The sequence below is a fragment of the Hippocampus guttulatus genome, chromosome 1 (assembly GCF_054856545.1).
Source record: "Hippocampus guttulatus isolate MCC_2025c chromosome 1, RoL_Hgut_1.0, whole genome shotgun sequence".
Lineage (NCBI taxonomy): Eukaryota > Metazoa > Chordata > Actinopteri > Syngnathiformes > Syngnathidae > Hippocampus > Hippocampus guttulatus.
This window is the reverse complement of record NC_141261.1, coordinates 3,248,602-3,274,638: the sequence shown is the minus strand read 5'-3', so window position 1 is coordinate 3,274,638 and position 26,037 is coordinate 3,248,602. Positions and strand designations below refer to the sequence as shown.

The following is a 26,037-nucleotide window of genomic DNA, read 5'->3' as shown; positions in this document are numbered from 1 at the left end:
CCAGAGTTTGGAATATATTCAATCAATTAAACTTTATTTATGCGGTGCTTTTCAGACATTACATGCAACTCAAAGTGCTTGACATGGATTCAAAGTAACCCCTCCCGGTAGAGGTCCTCAAGGACACACACGCACACACGTACATGCACACGCAAACGCACACACAAGCAGATTAAAAATAGTTATGTAATGACCTAGGGACCCGAGGCTGTGTAGAGAACCATCCAAGAGAGTAGCCAGAAATTGCACGCGACTAAGACCGTTGTTACATGAGAATAATATCCCTCAAATAAAAGGAAAATGTAGCCCTCCAGATAATTATGTGAGTAACATTGAATGAGTGGAAAAAAAACCCGACTCAAGTACTGAGTAACTGGTAACTTCAGAATTAGCAGATCCCTGTACACTCGAGGTCTGGCATCCGCGGATTCACCTTTGTGTATTATTATTATTATTTTTAGATTATTCATTTACATCTTTGCCATCAGTGCTGGGCATTGCAGATTGCTTTTCTTCCTGCTCCTGTTGAATGCACTTTCTCCAGTGAGAGACATGTCGAATACAGCATTGCATTTTGCAAGCACACACTGAAACAGCCTCTTGTATGTTCCTCAGGTTGCAAGTGGAGTTATTGTAGGCTGAAATGCTGACATTTGAGTCAAATGTAAGAGACAATGGTTGGTTTGTAGTCCATCCATATTTTTTTTATTTTTTTGTAATAGCCATTCACCCCAGTTAGGCGGGGGTGAGCTGGAGCTGTTCTCCAAGTGTAGACTCCTGCCATATTCTATTTAAAAATAAAATAACAAAAAAAAAATTGTAAAACACACATCACTTTGAAAATTGTGCATCATTGTTCGTGTGCATTCATGAAACAGTCTGCCTCCATTGGATTGGCGAAACAGAGTCATGTGTCGTAAGTCTCTCTGACGAACCAAAATAAATGACACAAGCAATAAATACTCTACCAATAGATAAAATGACCCGAAGCAAGCGGAATATGGATATGGATCACGTAAAATCAAATGTAGGTGCTGTACCTGCAGTGAGATTACAGCCTAAGAAGGCTGAGTAGTAAACAAGCAAGCAATATCTTGAAAACACTCAGATGAGCACCGCTGATGAGTCATCATTTTACCTCATAAACACTTGTGTAATCAGTTTCCACACGTGACATTTTCATCTCGAGTCCGTTGATCTGTTTTTTGATTGCCTCTAAAAGCAGTTGAACATTTCAATCATGTCGGCCGCAATAGTTTCCGTGCCGCACCCGCTTTGATGCTCTGGTGAACTCCATTTCATTTAATGAGATGTCTATTAGCCCAACACACAATCGCTCCACTCCAGTCAAACTTTATTGCCGTTGTTGGTCCTCTTCCATGACAACAGTGAAACTCTCGGAGGATCATCAGTGTGAACTTAGTGCTTGCTTTCTGCAAATATTTGTTTTCCCTTTTGTCAATTTCTGGATACATTCTTCTCTCATGGTTAGGTTTCTAATGTTTCTATGCCATTTGAAAGCTTTTGTACATCTTATATGACGTAATGCTGTAGACGAACAAATATTTGCAATCATGAAAGAAGCAACAAATTAAGTGAATTTGGATAACTTCCTGCAGCTCACCTGATGATGTCACTAATGTGCCAAGTCAGAGTGGTTGGAAATGTCTAGCATAAGTTTCTCTTTCAATCTGCAGGAGCTTATTTACAGTATCCAATGAGCAGTGGCGGCTCTAGACTCTTTTCCCTTGGGTGGTGAAGGGGTGGCACGAGGTTCAGTTGTGGAGTCACAGATTGTAACCCCCCCCCCCCCCCCCGCCACACACACACACACACACACACATGCACTTATTATTAGCAATGCAAAGGTTTGCTCTTCCATCCGAGACTGAGTGCCTTTTCCAGTTAAGGGAGTTGAACCCGTGGTCAAACAGCCACAAGCCGTATTTCAACCACATGGCAACCCACGGCGTCCTCAGTGATGCATGCATTTTAGAAGGTTTCTAACATGGATTCATCATAGATTTAGTGTGTGTGTGTGTGTGTGTGTTCACATGGTGTTGTTGGTGGCACTCTGCTGCTCTGCATGAGGCCCAACAGCTTCCCCAGAGGAGGTCCTGTTTTGCCAGCTGGCCTGCCGACAGAATGGCGGCCCGCCCCTAATCCTGTGGTCACGCAACCTGCTGAGCTCTCTTGTCATCTTGAATGAATCATTTAACATTAATCCACATATTGGTCATCAACTTTTTTGTCTGGTTATATATTTTAGAAAATACTTTTTGTTGGTGAGGCTTTGCCCTTTTTGTCGCTAGTTCTTATACAAAGCAAAGCAACGGCAAAGCAAATAGCATTATCGAGTAAATTAAACTCTGGAAAACTGTTTTGTACTTTTGAGTTGATTGGATCTGAAATAGGAAGATGAGAAAGCACCGTGCTATTTGTAAATTTCTAATCTAAGATTTTTTTAAAATTACAGGTTTTATTCAGGGTAAATCAAATCAGGTCCTGGTGCCGCAAACCAATGCACTGTTGAGAAATGTATGTCTAATTAGTCTAATCTTCTAAAGCTAAATTAGAATCAGAAAACCTAATTTTGTTTTTGTTTGAAAAATACAAAATGCAAATTTTATACACAGCAAGTCAAGTCAATAATGACCACAGTCAGGATTCTGTAGCTTCACCATACAGTGGCAGTTACCACGGCAACTACAGCTCAGCTAACTTTTAAAGGCATATTGCTTGTTATGACCAGCATTATATGTAAATTTATCTTGCATATATTTAATTCAATGACAATACACACACACACGCACACACACACACAAAACCATGTTCTCATTATAACCTTTTAAGGGGGTTTCACAAAATTAATTTGATATTAAAGTCAACTCATGAAGACACCGTTTGCGCCATAAAACCCCCACTTTAGATATGTAGTGTTACAGTGTTCCCTTGTAAGATAGGCAAGCCATCTTACCCAGACGTTTGACAGGAAGCAATATGCCAGCCTTCCTCAAATGGCGGACCGCGATCCACGACCGGACCGCCGACCTCCTCTATCCGGACCTCCTCTGTCCGGACCCTCTGCAAATTGTATAAAATAATAAATTATAAAGTGATTTTTACATTATACATTTGATATTTTTGGACTATAATCTGCGCATTACCGCGATCGCTTGTTAAAATTATCCGTTGTATTCTTTGCGTGCACTAACAGATGGAATGCAGAGGACCGCAGCAGCGCGACTTTGTGTGTATAATGTTTGACGAACTGGAGACCCTGGCTGAGCAGGGCATGTCGGCGATAACGATGCGCTGATTGGCTCCTCTTAACTTAAGGTGTGCCCATACATAAGCGTCAGCACGCGTCTATCCCAGTACACACGCATTCAAAATGGATGATTGTGTCAGGAAACAGACGCATGCGCGACGCCACAGTGTGCTCACAGCTTCAGCCCAGGAGAGCCGCACACAGACAATTGCGGGAGGTTTCGATTGTGTGCAGTTTGCTCCCGTCTACCCGGGAATCTTTGCAGCTGTTTAACAGCAGAACACCGCAACATGGTAAATGAACATCAAAATGGCGTCCTCAAATAATATTTGCATGCCTCAGACATTGCATTCACCTTAAGTGGAAGAACAGCACTGAACATTCCTGTGCTCCCTTGTGTCAGTATTTTAGATGGTTCTTAACTCCTCTTCTGATATATTTTTCAGTGATTTCAGAGGGGATGTGAAAAGGGGAATTGTACAAATGAAAAGGATATTTTTCTTTTCATGTTTAGCGTTTATGTTGGTAAAATTTGTATTTTGTTTTGTTTTTGTTAAATTAAGGGGAAAAAAGACAACTACTGTTTAACAAAGTTAAAGTAAAAATGTCTTATTTCCCTAAAAGGGCTATTTCTATTATTAAGCAGGCACAAATTAACAAAATAAAAGAGTTCCTGTGCCTCAACACAGTACCTCTCATTATTTGCTGTGTACTGGCAAAGTGAATAATTTTTATTTTCACGCACCCCATTATTGGTTGGTTGTGAGGAGTGTTGATTTGTATAAGCTTGGCTTGACCATACTAAATGGGCATATAGCCCTGCTCCCCATGACCGCCGTGCATGGGACCGGGCCTTGGTCTTATTAAAAAAAAAAAGTGGACCTACAGCATTTCTAGTTGAGGACCACTGCAATATGCAGTAATTCACGATGTAAAATATTGAACATTTTTGTGTGTACGAGTGTGTCTGTGTCCAACATCGTCACAATTTGCGTCAACAAATTCAATATAAAAAGCTCATTGACTGAGGCTTGACTTAATGAATGCCATTTCAGGCCAAAAATGCTTCCCTGCAACAATGGCAATGCGCAGTAACAGCGATTGGCGGAAGAGATTTAGTGGAAGGGGACAATTAACATTTGGGAAGGTGAGACATTTCGAAAGAGTGATTGCCACTAAAAGCTATTGAGTGAATGACCTTTTCTTCTGCTGGTATGCAACATCCTGCACTGGACTTCCTGTGAGCGCGCTTAGAGCTGACGTAGCCGATGAATGACACAAAATAATTGAATAAATAAATCAAACTGTACCGTGCACTTGCCTATTGTGTTCAGGGAACTTGTGGAAAAGATCTCATGGGAGTACAAGTCATCTTGTTGAGTGTTAAACTGCCTCCATTACGAAAGATTTATCCTCTACGCAGGTGTTTGAAGAAACCATTTAACATTCTCAACCATCATGAAATATGTTAGGCACTGATTAGATAAACATTTGGAAACTATAATGACGGTGTAGTTCACATTGTATTTCATTTTATGGGAAAGAAAATAAACAAAAGAACACAAGGTCAGTTAACTATTAATTCTCACTGCACTTGCTCGCCAATTAGGCCTGGTGTCGAGGAAAGTTTTACTCTGTACTAGATTACTGACAAGCATGTTGAAATAAATAGCACGATAATCCATTCATATATACATTTGTGCTGTCAAACGATTAAAATATTTAATCGCGATCAAATGTATAATTTCATAATTAACTCAGAATTAGCCATAATTAATCACAGATTTGTATCTACTGTATTCTAAATTTCTTTTGATTTCTTTTTCCCATTTTAATGCTCTCATCAACATGGAATCGTGGATCAGTTTTCTTTGTGCAAATATTTACTGAAACAACAATTTCGGTTTTCAATTTTACATTAACATTTTTCACTTGGAGCAGTTATTCAACCTTGGAGCACATTTTATTATTTTAGAGCAACGTAACATCCGTTGTGACATGGAGCCGCATTAATCTCGCGACAAAAAAATTAATCGAGTTAAAATTGTTTTCAATTAATGCTGATAATATATATATATGTATGTATTCTCCTCGTTATCAGCTCGAGCATGTTCTCATAGTTGCACATTCTTGAAGGCAGTGCATCGATGAGCCGTCAGATTACTCCAAAATCCCAGATGATAGATCAAAGTATCTGCGAAATGTCTAAAGTCTGAGGAAAAAACAAAAACAAACAAGAAAATCAGGCGGAAGGGAATCTTACCAGGGAGATGGTGACATGTGGTGGAAGGGAGCATCGCTTAAGGCTGAAAGAAAATGAGGTGAGAAACAAATACAGACCTTCAATCCCCATAAAGGTTTGAATGTGTTGTAAAAACTGTAAAAATAAATAAATAAATAAATAAATCTAATAATAATAAATAAATATGAAACACCAACAAATAACATGTTTCAGCTCATTTGTTGCGGTCGCACGCAGCATAAGTGGTTCCATATAGGACTGGCAAAGGACATTATCGCCATGATTTATTCCATCAAATAATTGTACCATTTACATTACAATTTGATCCGGAGGAAGTCTTGTTTTGGGTGACCTCCTTTGAGCTTTTAGATGATAGATAGGTAATTACCCTGTTATTGATTTCACAGCTGATAAATGCCTTGGTTAAGGTCTGCTCTGTCTGTGTGTCACTCTCCTATTTCTGCTTATCAGTCTGTAGCCTCAGACACATTAGTCTCAGACTGCAGCCTCTAATTAAAAGCAATAAAGCGGCCGTCTCATCTTCTGTTACGGTCCCTCGACGCACACGTCATCTCTTTGTCCCTCCGCCATCAAGTGCCATTTCACATGCATATATTACCATCTTTTTCTTTTCATCCGCCTTTTAATATGAGCATCGCTGGCTAAACACGTTTGTTGTTTTCATTTTTCATGCCCTCCCAATGTATGCAAAAAACAGCCACATTTTCTGCAATTGAAAAGGTTTTTGATGATGTTTATGAGGCAATATTTAACTGGCAATGATTTGGGTCAAAGCACAAGCGTGTGGCATGTTTGCCCTCCAATAAATCTGCTCAAAAGTGTCTTTGGCTCTGACTCCATCTTTCAAACGGCATGAATGACGTACAGCTTTCGGTGACTGCCTGGGAATGGCAAGGTCATTCTAACAGAACGACATTCATCAACTTTAACCCATAAGGCAGATGCTAATGTGTATTTTCAGTCATTATCCTGATGGAAGACTCATGAACCCTGTGACCGAGACCAAGTTTTCTGACATTGGGCAGCGCATTTCTCGTGAGAATACCTCGACACCCTGTACCAGATGCTACAAAGCAGCCTCAGAACATAACAGAGTCTCCTCCATGTTTCACAGTAGGGGCAGTATTCTTTTCTTGGGATGCTTCATTTTTGCATCTGTGAACATATAAGAGCTGACATGGCTTGCCAAAAAGTTCCAGTTTTGTCTCGTCTGTGTATAGAATTTTCCCAGAATCTTTGTGGCTTGTAACATGCAGTTTTTTTTTGTTTTTTTTTTTGCTTGTTATTTTAAACAGCGCTGTCCTCCTTATTCATTTGGCTCAAACGACGATGGCTGGTGCAATCTGACACTGATGTGCCTTAACCGCGGAGTTGGCCTTTACATTTTTTTGGGTTGCTGAGGGCTGTAATGCTTCCATTTATATTAGCCGTAGCTTCAATCATCAGCGGCAATGGCTCAGAGGTAGAGAGTGTTGTCCAGTAACCACATCGTCCACTGTTCGATTGCCAATCTATCTGAGATAATGTATGTGTCATGTTCTTGGGCGAGACACTTCACCTACCTTGCCTCAAGTGCCACTCATGGCTGGGTGTGAATGCTTGGTGGTGCTCGTCGGGGCCGTAGGGGCACACGGGCAGCCACCCTTCCATCTGCCTGTGACTACCAACATAGTTTCAAGGCATCAGAATGTGAGTTTGTGACTGCATGAATAATGAATTCATTGTGAGTTCTCCAGTGTTCAGAAAGGTGCCATATAAATCATTATTACTATCATCAGTCTCCCCCCCCTGCAGCCATGTCCAGGGAGTTTGGCGACAGTCTTGCCAATCTTAACTTTCTGAGTAGTATGTGTAACTGTTGTCACAGGCACACAAAGCTTCTGGGAGATCATTTTCTTTCGAATCTCCCAAGACAACTCTCTCCTTCACTTTCTCTGGCTTGGTGTATTCAAACTCTGTCACCATCCTCACAGTGACTGCTTGTCACTACTCATCAGTTGAATAGGCCGAATGACTGATGGCAAGTTTGAGGACACCCGTAAAGCTTATCAAACACACACTGGTTGAAATTGTGCCAATGGTCTTTTCTTTTGTAGAGGTACCACCATTTTTTCCAGGCCTCTTTCTTGAGTTTTTTTTTTTTTAATTATTTTGGTTGAACCACAAGTCAAAAGTCAAGTCTGACTTACATTGGTTAATTTTTATGCGTTTTTGTTGATTTATTTTGTCAGATTCACGTTAATTCTGTGACCACTGTAGAGTTTTCATTCATTAAGCTACCAAGAATTTTGTTCATGTGTGTATTTTGTCGCTTGGTACTTTTCAATCAATGGCTGAAAGTTCATTTGTGACTGTTGCCCCACTTCATTCAGGCAGTGACACACTTAAAGTAGCTTATAACTCAAATTTTGGTTGGCAACACAAAGATCCACCATGTCTCATAACTCCAAACACGCCGTGGGCACTTGTAAGTCAGAGTCAAAATACTTGAGTATTTCTGACTCACGAGGAACAACATTTGAACAGTCTTCAAAAAAGAATTTGGTACATTTTCAATGTTCCTCAGCAAAAGATATTTGATGTTGACATGGTAAGAAGTCATGTGTGATATTTTTCTCTGTAAAAATGACATACTGGGTCACATGACCACACATTTCTGTCACTCAGCGCACTTACAGTTCCAACATGATGTTGATTTGGTGATTTTTCCTTAAAGATTTTGTTTTTTATTTTCTCATGTCTGTTTTCATTCTTCTCTGGATCTAGGCGTCGAGTGCATCGTCGTCCTACCTGAACCTCGAAGTCACTGGGATCCCGTCTTTGGCACTTGCGTCTTCCTCTTCTCCTTCCTCATCCCCGTGGCCATTATCAGCGTCTGTTACAGCCTGATGGTCAAGCGCCTACGCAGCGTCCGCATCCTGTCAGGCTCAAAGGAGAAAGACCGTAACCTGCGGCGCATCACCAGGATGGTTCTGGTCGTGGTGGCGGCGTTTGTGGTGTGCTGGACACCCATCCAGATCATGGTCCTGGCTCAGTCGCTGGGTTTCAACCTGAGCAGCTTGTCTACATTGGTCCTGATGCACTTCTGCATTGCTCTGGGCTATGTTAACAGCAGCCTCAACCCTGTTCTCTACGCCTTCCTGGATGAGAACTTCAAGCGCTGCTTCCGAGAATTCTGCCAACCTTCGGCGTTCCTTCTGGACACCCAGCAGTCGGGCCGGATGAGGAGCCTCGCCCTGGAGGTAGCGGCCGCCTACACCTGCAAGGCCAACGGCGGCGGGCCCGGCGGAGGGACTCCCAATCCGGCGTGACTAGGCGTGGAGCTTCCCCTGGTGGGGGAAGATCCCCAACAGAGGAGAGAGACACCAGGGACGGGGAACTCCAACACCGAACTGACTCAGATTACAGCTCTCTAGCGGCACGAGCCCCCCCATCTCCCAACTATACGAGTGGCCTGGGGTGGGGGGGAGTCTGACGAGGACGATGGTGCAGAAGGGAAAAGAATCTGAGAAAACGTTGAGTCGGGAAGACCGTATGACTGGGAAAAGGTACGACTTGATCAAAACAAGAATAGAATTGACAGCGTGGCAGACATTTGGACTGTAGATGGTGCTTCATTTGAGAGCGGTTACATCCTGATTCTTGGAATGCTCCACCCCTTTGGGGAGATTACCGCATGTGTCAGAAGATAAACCCTAAATAGGATTTATTTTTAAAACCAATTCCCATGCTAACAAGCCTCACTGATTGCATGTCTAGTCATAGAGACAAAGGCTGGACCTGACTGGAGAAGGCGATCAAACCACTAAATTGGTGCTTTGAAGATGATTGTATATTGGGAGTGGAGGTGAAAGGACCGCAGATATCATCGCTCTAGGCTTGGGAAAGGAAAGATCAACATGATGGTTGATTGTATCTTTTGAGGTCTTTTTTTTCAGGCCATCGGGATGTATGAATTCCCTTTCTCTATTCCCTGGTGAGTCTACCAGATAGAGGTGTTCAAGTTTTATTCGTGATTTGATTCGTATGAACGTGACTTCAGCTACATGACTAGACCCACTTGAGAATTCAAGTCGAAGCAATTATTATGCTGCATTCTAGAAAACGGGGGATTCCAAGGTTTCAGACCACCCACTGGGAAAAGTGCAATGGAATGCTAATCGATAGCCAAAGTGGGGGAATTTATTCAAATGTAGTGCTTTGTCATAGCACATACTGGAAATGTAACAAGCTGGGTCAAGTCTTTTTATTTGTAGTAATAGCTTCTACTTGATATTATCTTTAATAGCAATCTGTTCTGCACGGAATTTGGTGTGAAGATATGTTGCTATATTCTTTCTGCATGCAGTCATTTGGTTAAATAGATCGATATAAAAAAAAAAGAGTTAGCCAGTTATGGGCTCTCCATTGTTGTCTTATTTCTATTTGCGTTACAAGGAAGATGTGGAATCCTCGGATACCTCAAGATCCTTCTTTCATGTTTTCTGGAATGCAGCATCAGCCCAGACAAACGTGGAGCCTCTAATTGAACACTGACATTGTTCACAATCTGGCTTTTTGGCATAAGGGGCGTGCATGATACAAGGCCCGCATCTTTGGAGGTGCTTTGCGAACGCTGCGAGGAGGTGCTGTGTTGCAGTTCGCCGGTTCAAGGGTCACTTTTGAGGGTTGGCTTGGGGGCCTCGTTGGAGTGCAACGCACGAGAAGGGGGTCACTAAGGTGGAACCCCACTCCAAGGGACAAAGGGGCTCACTCTCAATCTCTTCTTAGTGTCTTAAAGCTGACAGTAAAACTTCAACAAAAACCATCAAGGGTCATCATGATGCTGCACATTCTTAGTTTATTTATACCAGTACAGTACTCTTTTCTTGTTTTGGTACTGTGCATCCTGATTAGGGCTTTAGGGCACTTGCCACAGATGTGTTTTTAGTATTTATGTATAATCACCACTTTTAATCATGGCTAATTGATTTTAGCCACATGATATCCTTTAGGGCTCACATGCTTGACGTTGGTTGACGAATGTGATGGAAAAAAAAAAAGTTTCCAAGACCTGTTGTATGTAATTACTTTCACGTCTCCGGGGCTGGGTTCACACTGCATGTCCAATGAACCAATTGCAAATTAATGCCGTCTGATTTCTTTTACAGACACAATCCATTGGCACGTTTCAAGTGACACATCTTCCAGACCATCTGTTTTTATGTTTACAAAACACATGAAACAATCCACATGCTCAGATGCACAAATTGCACGGAAATAACTCCACACACTTGGTAGTTTCAACACGCAGGTCAACATGTTGAATATATAATCATTCAAAACTCAAACATTACGTAGCTGATCAGCCACCTGTCGCCACACCCCGATTTAAATGATGAGTCTACAAGCTGCTGGTGTCAATTATTTAGCTTAGCTTACTTAATGATGGACACACCTCATATTCAATTGTCCACACTTTCATAGTCGTTTATATTTAAAAGTGTTTTTTTTTATTCTTATTTGTGTTTTTTGGACAGACACGGCTGCTCATACGTCCTCATTGATCCGAACTGTCAGATTACACTGCACTTGCATTTACACGTAGCTGATTAGTATCAAATTTGTATGCAGTGTTTGTCAAAGTCCTGATTCCGATCTGAGGATGTCAGTGTTCAAGCATTTTTTTTTCTCGTTGTGCTTCCATGAAGTATATCCAAATTCTGTCACTTGGAAGGAAAAAAATGGCACTTGGATCACTTATAGTTTAAATCGTAGTTGAGGAGACAGACTCACCCCACCTGTTCCATTAGTTTAAAATAGACACAATCTAATCTATTGAACCAGAGTTCAATTTCTTACTATAAGCATAGTTTTCACAATTTGTATTACAAATCCACAGACTGAATCCTTGACAAACAGAGAATTGATGAAAGACAAAGAAGTTAAAATGCGTTATGGTTTAAATTTAAAGTTGGAGCAAAAGTCTTGTTTCAAGGTGAACTTCTCCTTTAATCTGTAACCTTTTCACGTGTAGTTCCTCCTGTGTTGTTTGGTGGATTTCGTTTCTTTGCATTCAGTTTGGAGAGGAACGTACACTTGCCTTAAGTATTGGAATGCTGAACATATTGTTTTAATGCTGTTAGTGGAAAGTATTATGTCAGCTAAAGTATCAATAGAATATCTTAGAAGCAAAGTTGGTGAGGTTTATAATCTCTGTGACCAGTTCCGGGAGTTGAACTTTAATGTATCATTCCAGCACGTTCATATAACTGAGATTCTTGATTTTATGGCAACCAGGCGGAAGACTCTTTGTCCAATTGCGACACACAGGCCCATGGAGGAATCCCATGAGCGTCCATGGACGAACAGCATCAGTGTCTCCATGGCAGCGGTCAAGACACAGTGGACACAATAATATGCTTTGCTTTCAGCAACAAAAAAAAAAAAAGAGGGGGGGGGGGATAATAATGGAAATCATAAAGGCAGACGCAAACATCATTGAGTTAAAGCTGGTGTGTTGTTTGGCTGACTCATCCTTTTGTATGAAACGACACGTAACCATGGTAACAATGAGGTTCTTCTACCAGTAGGTTAAAATGAGTGATGATGAAAATATAAAACAAACTCCAGCCATACACCTGGTTATACATTTGAAGGTGATCGCAAGATGCGAACATTATAATCTGAGAAGAGTGGTGTGGCATTGTGACTCAATTCAAATGCACTTATTGAAAGTGTTTTTTGTCCTTAAAGATCACTGTTATGTATCATTTGGTGTTCTTTTTGTTGTTGTTGTTGTTGTTGCGCAAAAAAAAAAAAAAGCTAAAGAGAACATGTCAAGAGGGTGCACACGCTGCCTGTTAAATTCCTGTACATTATTTCGTACCAGCTGCTTAAAGGTATTAACACGACTCTGATCATTATTTACCTCTGATCTCTCGTTCTTCAGTGTTCTCAGTGTGTAGATTAAAAAATAAAATAAAAAAAAAAAGTGCACCTTTCCGAGCAGGAAGGGACGTTTAAGTGCACCCGATTGCTCTCATCCGTTTACATTTTGCAGACCACATGAATGTTGAACCAATAACTGTTGAAAATCCAAAAGTAAGTAGAAAAACACATAATATTAATGTTGCTATTTGATAATTGCTATGAAAATGTGCTGCTTCTCTGTTTTTGCTGTGCAAGAGACAATGGTATATCTTTGTATAATTATCTCAGCTGATTGGAGGAAAACATTCAAATATGTTTTTTTTCTTTTTTTCGGGCTCAAGCTTTAAAAGCTATCCCTGTGTGAGATCACATTTTAAACAAGAACAAAATAACTTTTAAAGTAAAATCATGGTCATGTGTCAGAGCTGTTTGTATTGTATGACTCCAGGCACAGCTAGCTTACATTTAAACTGTATATAATTAAATCTATATATAAAAAAAAATTTGCACATGATATTAATAAAGAGATTGATGTTGATGAATGTGTTGAGTGTTTCTGTGTGCTGAATATATTGAAAGGTACACATCAATGCATACATTGGAATTGGATTTTTCATTTGTTGGACTATCCATCCATCCATTTTCCGAACCGCTCGATCCTCACTAGGGTCGCGGGGGGTGCTGGAGCCTATCCCAGCCATCTCCGGGCAGTAGGCGGGGGACACCCTGAATCAGTTGCCAGCCAATCGCAGGGCACACAGAGACGAACAACCATCCACGCCCACACTCACACCTAGGGACAATTTAGAGCGTCCAATCAGCCTGACATGCATGTTTTTGGAATGTGGGAGGAAACCGGAGCACCCGGAGAAAACCCACGCAGGCCCGGGGAGAACATGCAAACTCCACACAGGGAGGCCGGAGCTGGAATCGAACCCGGTACCTCTGCACTGTGAAGCCGACGTGCTAACCACTGGACTACCGGGCCGCCTTGTTGGACTATGACATGTTTAATAATTATATAGAAATATATAGCGCGATAGATCTAGAGATATGAATTAAGAGATAGGTAGATATGTCCATCTATCCATTCATCTATGATACAAGCCGGTTATCCTCACAAGGGTCGCGGGCAAGCTGGAGCCTTCGCTGGAGCCTTCCCCCCAGCCGTTTTCAGACTGTAGGCGGGGTACACTCTGAACTGGTTGCCAGGCAATCGTAGGGCACACATAGACAAAACCATTCACACTCACATACACCCCATATAGATTGTTTCAACTGCCATGCATGTTTTTGGAATGTGGAAGAAACCAGAGTACCTGGTGAAAACCCACGCAGGAGAGCATATAAACTCCACACAGGAAGACTAGAGCCCAGAATCAAACTCTGGACCTCTGCACTGTGAGGTGGACATGCTAAGAACTGAACTACTGTGCCACCCTCGGTAGATATTGATAGCAATCATCTTTACAGAGGTCTTTATTAACTCATTCAGTACCAGCCAATTCTGGACCAAGTCTGAAATGACGTATAAAAACGTCTTTGGGAGTGAATGAGTTAAAGACCTTTTTAAAGACTCTTTAAAAAATGAGCCATTGCTTCCACTTTAAAGTTCCTGCGAGGACATTTTGGGAGAAAAGGGAAATTCTAAGACGAGTAATGTCTTGGAATTATCTACCCAAGTTTATTAAAATATGTGGTTTCTAAAGTACTATTAACAGAAAGGGCTGATAAATGTGCGGAAAACCTAATAGAAAGTTAGTGAAGAAAAATTACCTGAGACTTAAAAAAAAAGCCTACTGAAAAATAAAGTTCTGACCTTTTCAGAGGGCTCCCGGTGTCAGTTCTGAAAGAAAATGAGAATCTAAAAAAGGTTACAGCTTTGAAGGTCAACACAATGGATGTGAGGTCACTAAACATCATTGTCCCCCACAACAGGCAGCTTATTAAATGTCATCAAATACCACATTTTAGAATGCAAAGCACGAAATTCATCACAGGGTGTGTTAGTCGCCGCTTCAACATAGCTGTTTTTTTTAAATCTGAAAACAGATGTACTGTGACAGACATGCAAATCGCAAGGCATCTCATTAACACCCTGGAGGTCATCCTGTGTGATGCACCACTTGAACCAGAAGAGGAACTTAATTATTTTTTTCTTTCTCACACTGGGGCAACCAACCCGACATTGCTGCACAAGCAACTGGTCTGGTTTGGGAAGACAGAACAACAGGAGTACAAACTGATAAAGGGGGAGTAATGATAATATAATATTATTATATAATATAATAATATATAATATATTAAAATATAATATATAATATAATATAAATAATATATTATATAATATTATATTTAAAAAGTAAAAATAATGGGAGAGCAGCAACATCGCATTTTTTCTTGTCATCTGCAGTCTTGTTTTGCACCATATTCCACCTTAAATACAAAAATAATTGATTTCCCATGTTGTTTGACAGTTGTTTAAATAGACTGTAGTTCGGTGCCATTAAATTTAGATTTGCTTTTATTTCACATGATTAATGAATTTTTCTATCTTTCGGAGAGATAAATGTAAATACAGTCTATATATATATATATGTATATATATATAGATAGATAGATATATACAGTATATACTAAAGTGATGGGAATCTGAATCTGTTCAAGTGAAGTGCTTCAGAGAACAAAGTGTATGCAGAAAAGGGGTGAAGATTGCACGACTGTCTGTGTCCTATGTGTTAGTTTTGTTATTTTGACTTCAAAATGGCGCCGTGTGAGTGGCTGCCTTTCCAGCAGCTCCTATATTTTGTTGTTCTACTTCTTCCTTTCATAACTTTGCTGCTGTGAATCGGGAATTTCTCCATTGCGGTGCCATTAAATTTATATATATATAATATATATATATATATATATATATATATATATACTGCATATATATATATATATACTGTATATATATATATATATATAGAGAGAGAGAGAGAGAGAGAGAGAGATACAGTATATACTAAAGTGATGGGAATCTGAATCTGTTCAAGTGAAGATGACAACTACAGTTGCAAAGATAGAATGCACTGGTTTCTTTGTGATGTTGAATGTCATCAAGTAGAGAAACAATCACGGAAGGCCAAGTGGATGCCACCAATTACACAAATTTCATTACTGTATTGGAATCATTTCCAGGCAGTTAGAATGAGGGGATTGTGGGGAGCAAATAATTCACTCATTCATCCACGTCACGTCCGAGTCAGTAAAAATACACATCATTGTCATCATCATCCTCAACATAATTATTCGCACCATCATCATCACAATCATTCGTCGTATTTATTCGAAGTGTGTTTTTACCAGTTGTCAAAATGATTTAATGGATCATACTGTAATTGGCCAATTGCATTTCTGAGGGAAAGTTTGTGAAAATCCCTTTTCAGGTCAATCATTATTGTGCCCCAATGCACAAACAAGTTCCACTAATGCAAGCTTGGTTGCATTAGGTGTGGAAGGATGAGCTGATCAAACAACTGAGATGAACAACTACTAGTAGCTCTAAACCAAGCTCAAGACAAGAGGTGTCGAAATTAGAAAAATAGATTCAAATGATTCTCATTGACATTTTCAGAGACACGCTGTATTAATGAAACGATGTTTATTGTTGTAGTAGTTATAATATTCCACCTCAAAACATGTCATGTTGGTGAGGAATAACGATGCTGTGCTGAGATGATTTTTTTAAAGAAAAAAAAAACAGCACAGAAATTTGTTGCTGTTCCCCATTGGCCACTTTGGAAGGACATCAACAACATTAATAGGGACAGGGTCTTAGAACAATATTGATGCCTCCGCCCTCAACAAATATCCACAGCTGCATAATGAACCTGTGTGACCTCCATTAACAACAGAGGGGCATCAGCGGTGGATATGGGAATTTTTAAATTTGAAAAATATCTATATTTTTGGGGATGAGAACATTATGTGCCATTACAACACTGAAAAACCCAAACACAAGCCCTTCTTCGTCCTCCAAAAATATGATGACGCACGTTAATAACCAAAAATACTCTTTCTAGTTTTTAACTTGAAAGACAATAAAATACTGTGGCTATTTTGAATCACATCGGGAATGCTGAGCGTCATTTATCAAGCAATAGCCGACTATTAACTTGAAAAATTGAAACGGACAGGGTCACTAAAATAAGAGCACAAACTGCACTCACGAAAAGAACAGCACAAAACACAACAGGAAGGTAAAACCCACAATTACTATTATGTGGGAAATAAACAACAAATGTTTCAATGGAAATCCAAATTAAAACACTGAATAGGCGCATCTATTTTCGGTTCTTTATATTCGACTCCGGAGGAGTTGGGTCTCACCAGCCATGAACCTCACCGCACATCACTGCTTTTACTGAGGCCAGGTGCTCTTCCTCAGCCAATCACAGGGTGTACAGTATACACACAAAAAAACATTCACATACACACGTATAAAGAATTAAGAGTCCTCAATTAGCCTAAGCTGCATGTTTTTGATGTGAATCCGGGTCCCGAGAGAGATCCCACGCAAGTACCGTACTGGAAGAACAGGCTAACTGCACACAGAGCCTGAGCCAAAATTTGAAGCAGAGGACTCTCACGTGTGAGACAGAGACCCTAACCACTCTATCACCACACAGCCGTGATACTCTATAACAGTGGTTCTTAACCTGTGTTCAATCGAACCCTAGGGGTTCGCTGAATCGGTCTCAGGGGTTCGACGAAGCCTCTGCCATACAATTTCTTTGTAAACTATACTTATGTCTTGACATTTTATGATCTTTTTTTCTATTTTTAATAAATTCGTTTTTTATGTCTTGACTTTGGAAAAGAATCCTATTTTTTTCACTAATGAAGGGTTCGGTGAATGTGCATATGAACTGGTTGGTTTCGGTACCTCGAACAAGGTTAAGAACCACTGTTCTATAACTATAAAAAACAAAGCACACTCGTATTCATAAAAGGATTACGTGCAACCGAGTTCAATCATACGGACTGTGTATTGAATGGCCTACTATTAATCCTGTTGCAAGGTAAAAACAAGACAAGACACATGACAAGTCGCAGGGGCTGCTGTGTGTCTGCCCTCTATGGATTGTAGTGCAAAAAAAAAAAAAAAAAGTGTGCCTGTGCTCTACGGTTGTGCTTCTTGAAATCAATGCCACCCCTGAAGGTCACCACAGTTACCTCCAAACCCAATTAAGAAGCCATTTGTGTGCTGGACATGTGAGCAGAGCGACATACCCACGTGGAAGACTGACAACAACGCAATTATATGAAATGCTTTGGCTACATTTGTCCTCAGACACTCAAGGATGCTATTACTGAGCCCGTTGCATTTGTGTTCACTACAGCACTCTTGTTTATTCAAATGAGGGATGATGGTGAGGCTTTTTCACTACAGCACTCTTCTTTATTCAATTGAGGGATGATGATGAGGGTTTTTATGCAATGGTGGCCCCAACATTTGGTCCAAAAATTAAAAATCCATATTTAACTCATTGCATCATACCTTACAAAAACATATTGGTTTTGCTTCATTTAAACAGTGTACATATATTATCCATTCATCCATCAATTTTATACAGCGATTATCCTCACTAGGAGGCAAGTGACATGAAGCCCATCCAGCGGATTTCAGGCCAGAGGAAAGGTGCACGTTGTAGGCTACTGTTAGACAGTCAATTGAAGGGCACATGCAATGTAGACATTCAACCAGTAACACTCACATTCAAATCTACGGACAGTTTAGTCTTGGCTTAACCCCTTAGGCTGAGGGCAACTTTGCCAAAAACGCCGAAAAAATACGTGGTTAATCCGCTCATGCTAGGGGAAGCTACGATCGCAAATGCATCAAAAATAGTGATATTGGTAACGTTTGCAGCTGCAGATAACGTGGCTTTATGGATGTGAAGCTGGGCATGGACACACTATTTTACCGGAATACTTTGACTGGCCCCATGTCGACGTAATGGGACCATGTTTGATGGAGTTGGACATTTTCGTGTACATTTATGACGTTGTTATGGTGAGTCGCCATTTTATTTTTAGATCTACGATTGTCTAACAAATGCTCACTCAGTCTGCAGATATGATTGCATTGTAAAATGTTGGGCACCATTCAAATCCCCAGAAACGCAGCTTTTAAAAGATGTTTAACATGTTCACACATGTACTGAGCTGAAGACGTGCATCAGCGATTTGTTTTGACAGATGACGGAAGGCCCCCTCGGTGGGCCGTCCTAACTTTAAAGGGACGTTGATGTGCAAGTTTGTGAATGCAGCGGGGAGCAGAAGTACCCGCAGACAATCCAAGAAAGCACAACGAGAACCCACATTGAGAACTGCAGAGTAAAAACCGAAAAATTGAGCATCAGGTTTTATTTTTCACATTTTGTTTACCTCTGAACTCCAAGTGACGAGTTGCAAACTCCCTAATACCCAAAAAGAAAATTCGGAAAATTAATAAATAAATATTACAATTTGTTGTGACTGTTACAAAACTATCCATACATTTGTTTTTCAAATCAAAGTCAGGGATTTATAAAGTCATTTAAATTCACCTCAGAAGAAGAAATTAAAGCTGTTCAGAAACAGGAGAAATTCTCTCTTTTAAAATAAAATAAGACACGATGCACTGAAGACTGTTGTCCTTATTTTCATATTATAGCATCTTTGTAGGAAGAAAAAAAAAGAATCACAGAAGTATTAACGTCCTCGGTGAACGACGAGTAGTCATGACGACACGCAGGCAGACGTCATAATACCGACAAAGTCGGATGTAGGAGATTTTATAGAATACCACCACATCTTGTGTGGTCTATCTGACTGTCAGGGGGTGGAAAAAGAGTCCATGTAAGTATTACTTTTGAACCCCTTTTCATTCGATGAAAGTACCGGTACTCGATACTTCAATGAGTTTATACCTCTACGAACACAAACCTGCACTTTTTTGTCTGTTTTAAGTCAAATTGTCGTATGTTCAACCGATTATTTTGAGTTGTCCAAGAAGCAGAATAGGGGAGAACAAGTGTTTCCTTTGCGCTAAGGAGACGCGTGCAGACGCGTACCCACTCGCTTGGATCATCATTATTAAACTGCGTCCCGGACTGTCGTAGGGTCTGAAATATGACACGTTGGTCCTACGAGCTCAAACGTTAGCTAGCTTGTAAATATAATGGATTTCCCTGGGGATTTTTTTTAATGACAACAAGCATCATTTTACCTGACGACTACTTCAATTACTCAATCATTTGATCCAGATATAGTGTAGCTGCAAAAGTCTGACAACAATCCTAATCTTACTTGACTGCCACTTAAATTACATTTTACCTGATGTACTGTATCTGCAAACCAATTTAAGAGGTTGTGCAGGTTCTGTTCATTGGCAATATATTGTATAACCTTATAAAACAGCAGTCAGCTGTGCAATTTATAGTCTTGAAATGCAACTGAGAAGAGGGCCATCGTCAAGTACCTGAGTTGTTCCAGTGAAGGCTGGTTATGGACTGTAAATATAGGTAGAGTACAATAAGTGGGCATCTGTTTCAAATTTGTTCAAATATATTTTTTAAAGTACTACTATATGGTCTCAACTCTCAACAACAAGTCCAGAGAATGAGTCCTTCATGAAGTTTCTGACTTGACTGTTTCTAGACAATGTTGTTAAATTTGAGACAACACTCACACTGAAAGGTCTTGGTCAGTTGAAAAGAAGTCTGACCCTCTCCAAGAGAGGCCTGTGCATGTCTCCGCTCTTCATCCTCCTCCTCCTCCTCTTCACCGAGGCGTGGAGCTACGAGGCTCCCAAAGACAAGCAAGATGTGTTTGCAAAAAAAGCCTGTCCAGCATTCCTGATCTTCTTCAACACCGCCTACCAGGCGGGAGCAACGGTGCAGCTGCCTTGCCACTGCAAACCTGAAGCGGTGAGACCATTGACAGTGACAACAATTATCCAGTGATTCAGTGAAGAATGTTGGTATGAGTGGAATGTCAACGTGGAATACAATCAACTGCTTAATTTGCAGTTGGTTCAAATGTGTCTAATGGATGGATGGATATTTTGGGGTCAAACTGTCATCATAGAACCTATATTGCCTGCATATGGAATGATTTTTGTAATATTGTAACATTCTTTGCTGTAATACAATTCGACCGTTGTGTATATTTCAGGTCCAATCGGTGGTTTGGTTCTTCAGGAAGCACCAGTCCGACTCAGAGGAGACCAGAGCCCTGACCGATTACGATGGGAACAAGCTGCTGGAGTCCAATCAAATTACCCACAGCGGTGACCTGCGGAGTCGCTTCACAATTCGTCTCTTTAGCCTGCTGATCTTTCGAACGGCTGTTGACGACTCGGGTATCTATATCTGCGGGTCAGCCAAGGGAGACTACTTCTATGCCTACGATCTCGACATCCAAGAGGTGCAGGAGCTCAGCTTCACGTCAAGGTTAGGAGTCATGTTGGAGATGATTGTATGGGTATTGATATTGTCCTGCCACCACGCAAAGCCTTCCGAAGATACATGTTGAGAAAAATAATGGTGCAAACAAGGATGTTATAGTACAAAAAAAAGATGTGGATATGCAAATGATCTGAAGTGCTCTTGGGGAGTAATACACCCTCAGTGATTCAGGTTCTTCATTGTTGCTTCCAGGCTGACTTCTAAAAGTATGAGCAACCCAATAAAAGACATAAGAGGACCAAGGTCTGGTCAGCCGCTCTACCAAGTTTTCACGGCTTTCCGTCCATGGTCACGTTGCGATCGCTGTGGCATGCAGGGTGAGCAGGTCCGAGTGGGGCTCTGCTACGTCCGCTCCCGGTTCCTGCACGTCCGTTACACGCGGCTCAACCGGACTGTGACGTCCTGCGGCTCAGGGGCGGTGCCTCAGGCATTCAGCCACCTGAAGGGAAACAGAGCTGGAGCCAGACTGGAGGTCAGAGGCTGTAATGTGACTTGTCCAACGGAAGCGCCTCCCACTTCCAAATCGGATAAAATGACTGTTGCGATTAACAGGTGAGCACACCTGATTGAAAGGAGCAGTTGGGTGCAAGGCTCGACATTTTTCTTTGCGGAGCGATGTTGCGAGTCAGCGACTTCATTTGAAGATCAACTTTCTAATTTTAAGGAGGAATTGTTTGCAGGGTACTCCCCGGGATCAATTGAACAACTGTTTTGTTTTTACGTAATCGCCTGTTTTTATTTCTTAAATTCAGATTGTGGAAGGCAGCAATCTATTCTGGTCTAGAAACATTTTCAGTGGGGCAATTTCGAACACAGTTCAGGGTGTACCCCGGCTACTGCCCAGAGACAGCTAAAATAGGCTCCAGCATGCCCACGGCTTTCGTGAGGATAAACGTATTAGAAAATGGATGGTTGGATTATTATCATTCTTCTTCTTATTATTATTATTATTACATTAGTCCAGGTGGCCCGGTGGTCCAGTTGATAGCACGTCGACCTCACAGTGCAGAGGTACCGGGTTCGATTCCAGCTCCGGCCTTCTTATGTGGAGTTTGCATGTTCTCCCCGTGCCTGCGTGAGTTTTCTCCGGGTACTCCCGATTTCCTCCCACATTCCCAAAATATGCATGGCATGTTAATGGAACACTCTCAAGTGTCCTTGGGTGTGACAGTTAGCAGGGATGGTTGTTCATTTATGTGTGCCCTCCGATTGGCTGCCAACCGGTTCAGGGTGTTCCTCGCCTACTGCCCGAAGACAGCTGGGATTGGCTCCAGCACACCCCGCGACCTTTGTGAGGATAAAGCGGATCAGAAAATGGATGGATGGATGGATATTTGTCCAGTGCAAGATTTTAAAAAGGCCATTAGCATTGTGTAATGGAATAAAATAAACTACATTTGCCAAACATCTCTTCAATATGCCTTCTTCTGTAATATTAATATGGTCTTTCCCTTGAATAGCGCTGTTTCACCTATGAAGGCACTCAAGGCACTTTACACTGACTTCATGTTCACAAGCTGATCACACAGCATCTGGAGCATGCGGGGATTTATTATATCAAGGACACTTCAATATGGTCACAAGGGCCGGGGATCAAACCCACAATCTCCGATTTGGCAGAGGATCATTCTAACACTGGACCACACCACCCACAGTATATCGTGAAATACGAAAATAAAATGATATCATAGGCGGCATGGTGGATGACTGGTCAGCACGTCTTGTCTTACAGTGCAGAAGTTATGGGTTCAAATCTGGCCCCGGCCTTCCTGTGGCGAGTTTGCATGTTCGCCCCATGTAACAACCGGGTACGTGTGTGGTATTTTGATTGAATGCTCTAAATTGTCCCTAACTGTGATTGTGGATGTCAACGGTTGTTCCTCTATATGTACCCTGCGATTGGCTCGCAACCAGTTCGGAGCGTACCCTACCTATGGCCCGAAGACGGCTGGGGTAGGCTCCAGGTCACCCGCGACCCTCGTGGGGATTGACGGATCAGATAATAGATGATGGAAGTTCTGTAGCTGTTCACACACTCGCACGATTGCAGTTTGTCTTCTCTCTGTGTTGCAGTTCTGATTCCATGACGAAGCAGGTGATGCAGGTTTCTTACCTAAACCACCCAGCAGATCATATCCTGACCCTCAGCTGCCCGGAGGCCCGGCCATACATGGCCGTGGCGTGGGACAGAGGATCCAAACCCATTTATCGTTCACAGACTTTGGTAGATGCGAATGCAGGCGTCATGTCTCAGAGGATTCATATTGATGCTGGACATCATCTGGTCTTCACCCCGGCTCGACTTGAGGATTCAGGTACGGAATATATTTGAAAACTACACTATTGAATCTATTTGGAAGACTTGACTGTGAATGTTTTTTTTTGCAAACCATGTTGGACGATGGATGAGCATGTCTTGACTCACAGTTTGGAGATTCAGTCTTCCAACAGCCTGTGTGGCAAGCCCATTAATTAACATGTATGTTAGGTTAACTGATTCTTCTAAATTGTCCGTAGATCTGAATGTGAGTGTGAAAGTTTGTCTAAATGTGCCCTGCGACCAGTCCAGGGTGTACCCGTATTGTTTTGTGTTTTTTGTTATTGAAAAGTGTCCTTGGGTGTCTTGAAAGGCGCTTATAAATAAAATGTATTATTATTATTATTATTATTACTACCCCACTGCGATGACTGGTTGAAAATGATGGGTGAATTTTTGTTTGCTTCAAATTAGATACCTTTACCAAGTTTTTACATTTCAGGTGTCTACTACTGCTGGCTGAGGGGACGCCGAGCGGCTGAGATAAACCTGCTGGTCTACCCCCATTTTAAACGGGGCATGTCGGTCACATCAAATCCAGACTTGCCCTTGGCTTTGCAGATAGTTTTAAAATCGTATGCCGCCATGACGGCGGTGTTTTGCCTCCTTATCTTGCTTCGAGTCTGCATTAGACACGTGCGGAGGGGCACATCGAGGTGAAACTTGGTTGTTTATATTTTATTTGTACGGAATGAAATCAAGTTTTTCGAAAGACATTACTGAAAGAGAAAGTAATGTCTCATTCCCTCCAAAGACCACAGTAAGTGCACGAAACATCAACATCCAAAAAATAATCTCAAAAGAATGGATCTGTGTTAAACTACCTCTGCCGGTGACATACGATGACAGTCTTCCAGTCTGTGCTGTCCTTTTGATGATCTCATTCCTGATTCTGCCCATCCTCATCACTCGCAGAGAATCTCAGCATTTTCAGCTCTACCACCACGAGCTCTCATCTCCCCATTGCGACGTCTCCAACTATATGGCTGATCTCCGTAGTATCCTATAAACCTTTCCTTTCTTCTCCCTTAACTCTCTTCTTCACCTCTCCTCCACACTCAACTTTGCTTTGAACAGTTCATCCCGAGTGCTTCAACTCCCGTTCCGTCTCCACCTCGACTCCTTTTAACCTTTCGTTGCACTTGCTTTTATTCGCACGTGTACTCAGTCTAACTAACCTTCGTTCCTCGTCTCTCCAGTGCATATTCCACCTGCTCCCTCTTCTTCACGGTGTCATCTGCAAGCATCATCATAGAAGACGCCTTTCTGACCCCGATCTGTCACTGTCAACCTGTCTGTCACCATATCAAACAAGAAGGGGCTCAGGTCCGATCCTTGATGTAGTCTTTCTTCACCTTCAAGTGTTCTTTCTGCCACTCCAGCGGTCCACTTTCCCACTGTCTTTCTTCTCACATGCGACCTGAACTCTTTTAACATCCATTTTGTAATCCGCTTATCCTCTCGAGGGTCGTGGGCGTGCTGGAGCCTATCCTGGCCGTCATCGAGGGGACACCCAGACAATCGCAGGTCACACATGAACGAACAAACATTCACACACGGCACAATTTAGAGTGCTCCATTAACCTGCCATGCGTGTTTTTGGAAAGTGGGAGGAAACCGAAATACCCATAGAAAACCCACGCAGGCACGGGGAGAACATGTAAATACACAGGAAGGCCGGAGCGGGAATCGAACCCCGCACCTCTGCACTGTGAGGCGGACGTGCTAACCAGTCGCTCACCATGTCGCCCTCTTTTAAACATATTTCTGTAAATCCAGATTTCATCATACGGTTCCACATTTTTTCCTAATCCACCAAAACACAATTCAGCTTCTCTTGAATTTTCCTCTACTTCTCCATCAGCATTCTCAGGGCTCTTTCTAAGGATAAAACCATACTTCTGATCAAAAATGTCCACGTCTTGTCTTAACCTGGCCTCCCCACTCGACAGTTTCTAACTTCTACCATTTGATCATCTGCTCTACCTTCTCTATTCCTTTTTATCACCTCCATTCTCAACTTACACACCACCATCTGATGCCTCCCATCTGCGCTCTCCTGCAACCACCTTGCAGTCTCAAATTGCCTCAACTCATCAGAATATCATGGACCCCAATCGATACAGTATGGAATTCAAGTTCATGTATCCCGCACCATTTCTGCAGGCACTCGAAATAAACTTCCTTGTGACCCCAAGTGGACACCGTTAATATAAAAGAAAAAGAAAAACAGTCTTAATTTTAATTTGAGGCAAAGGCAAAACTGGAGGCGAGTCATTGATTCATATTCATTATTTGTAAAACAAAAAGTGACTTTTTTTTGTGGTAAAAATGACCTGGCCATTTGTCCATTTTTAAAATCAATTGTGGCCTTTGGGCACTCCTGAGTTTCCAGTGTCAGGAGTACACATGCAGGCAATGATTTAAACTGAAGAACTTGTTGTTCAAAATGAGGTGGCCACTGGGAGAGTGTGTTTGGTCTCCTGCCACAAGAAGCATCTTTTCAGCAACTCAATCAGACGGCTATCATTGGCACTCCTGATGGACTCGTGTTGTCAATTTAGAGGTAGCGAAATGAGGAGCTGCGGGTAAAGAGCAGGCCATCTGTGTATAAATGAGGACACAACATCCATTCGCTTCCTACCCCCCCCCCCCCTTCTGTGCTGCCACTCTTCCTCAACAGCACCAAAAATCTTCAGAGTTTCTCAAACACCCGTGGGCCTTAGATGAAGCCCTATGAGGCTCTAGCTGTTATGAATCATCGATAAAACTGTTT

General features: G+C 41.6%; 2 protein-coding genes across 2 annotated transcripts in view; both read left to right on the top strand.

Annotated features, from left to right (window-relative positions):
* The window catches only part of oprl1 (opiate receptor-like 1), a 43,972-nt gene extending 30,988 nt beyond the window's left edge, over window positions 1-12,984 (top strand). The window contains exon 5 of the mRNA XM_086103141.1: window positions 8,301-12,984. Coding sequence (XP_085959267.1) covers window positions 8,301-8,845 — 545 coding nt within the window. The 3' untranslated portion in view covers window positions 8,846-12,984. The remainder of the gene's footprint in view (window positions 1-8,300) is intronic.
* Window positions 12,985-20,224: 7,240 nt separating this feature from the next.
* On the top strand, window positions 20,225-23,921 carry LOC147210061 (Ig-like V-type domain-containing protein FAM187A). The gene is made up of 5 exons (XM_086129945.1): window positions 20,225-20,404; window positions 20,652-20,929; window positions 21,137-21,496; window positions 23,018-23,259; window positions 23,704-23,921. The coding sequence occupies exons 1-5, from the start codon at window positions 20,225-20,227 to the stop codon at window positions 23,919-23,921; spliced, it is 1,278 nt and encodes a 425-aa protein (XP_085986071.1).
* Window positions 23,922-26,037: the final 2,116 nt, after the last annotated feature.

Bases quoted from the DNA above. Each gene is read 5' to 3' on its own strand.
- LOC147210061 (XM_086129945.1), top strand. From the start codon at position 20,225: ATGTCTCCGCTCTTCATCCTCCTCCTCCTCCTCTTCACCGAGGCGTGG. The intron at 21,497-23,017 runs GTGAGCACACCT...TCTGTGTTGCAG, and splicing joins ATGACTGTTGCGATTAACAG to TTCTGATTCCATGACGAAGC. The intron at 23,260-23,703 runs GTACGGAATATA...TTTACATTTCAG, and splicing joins GGCTCGACTTGAGGATTCAG to GTGTCTACTACTGCTGGCTG.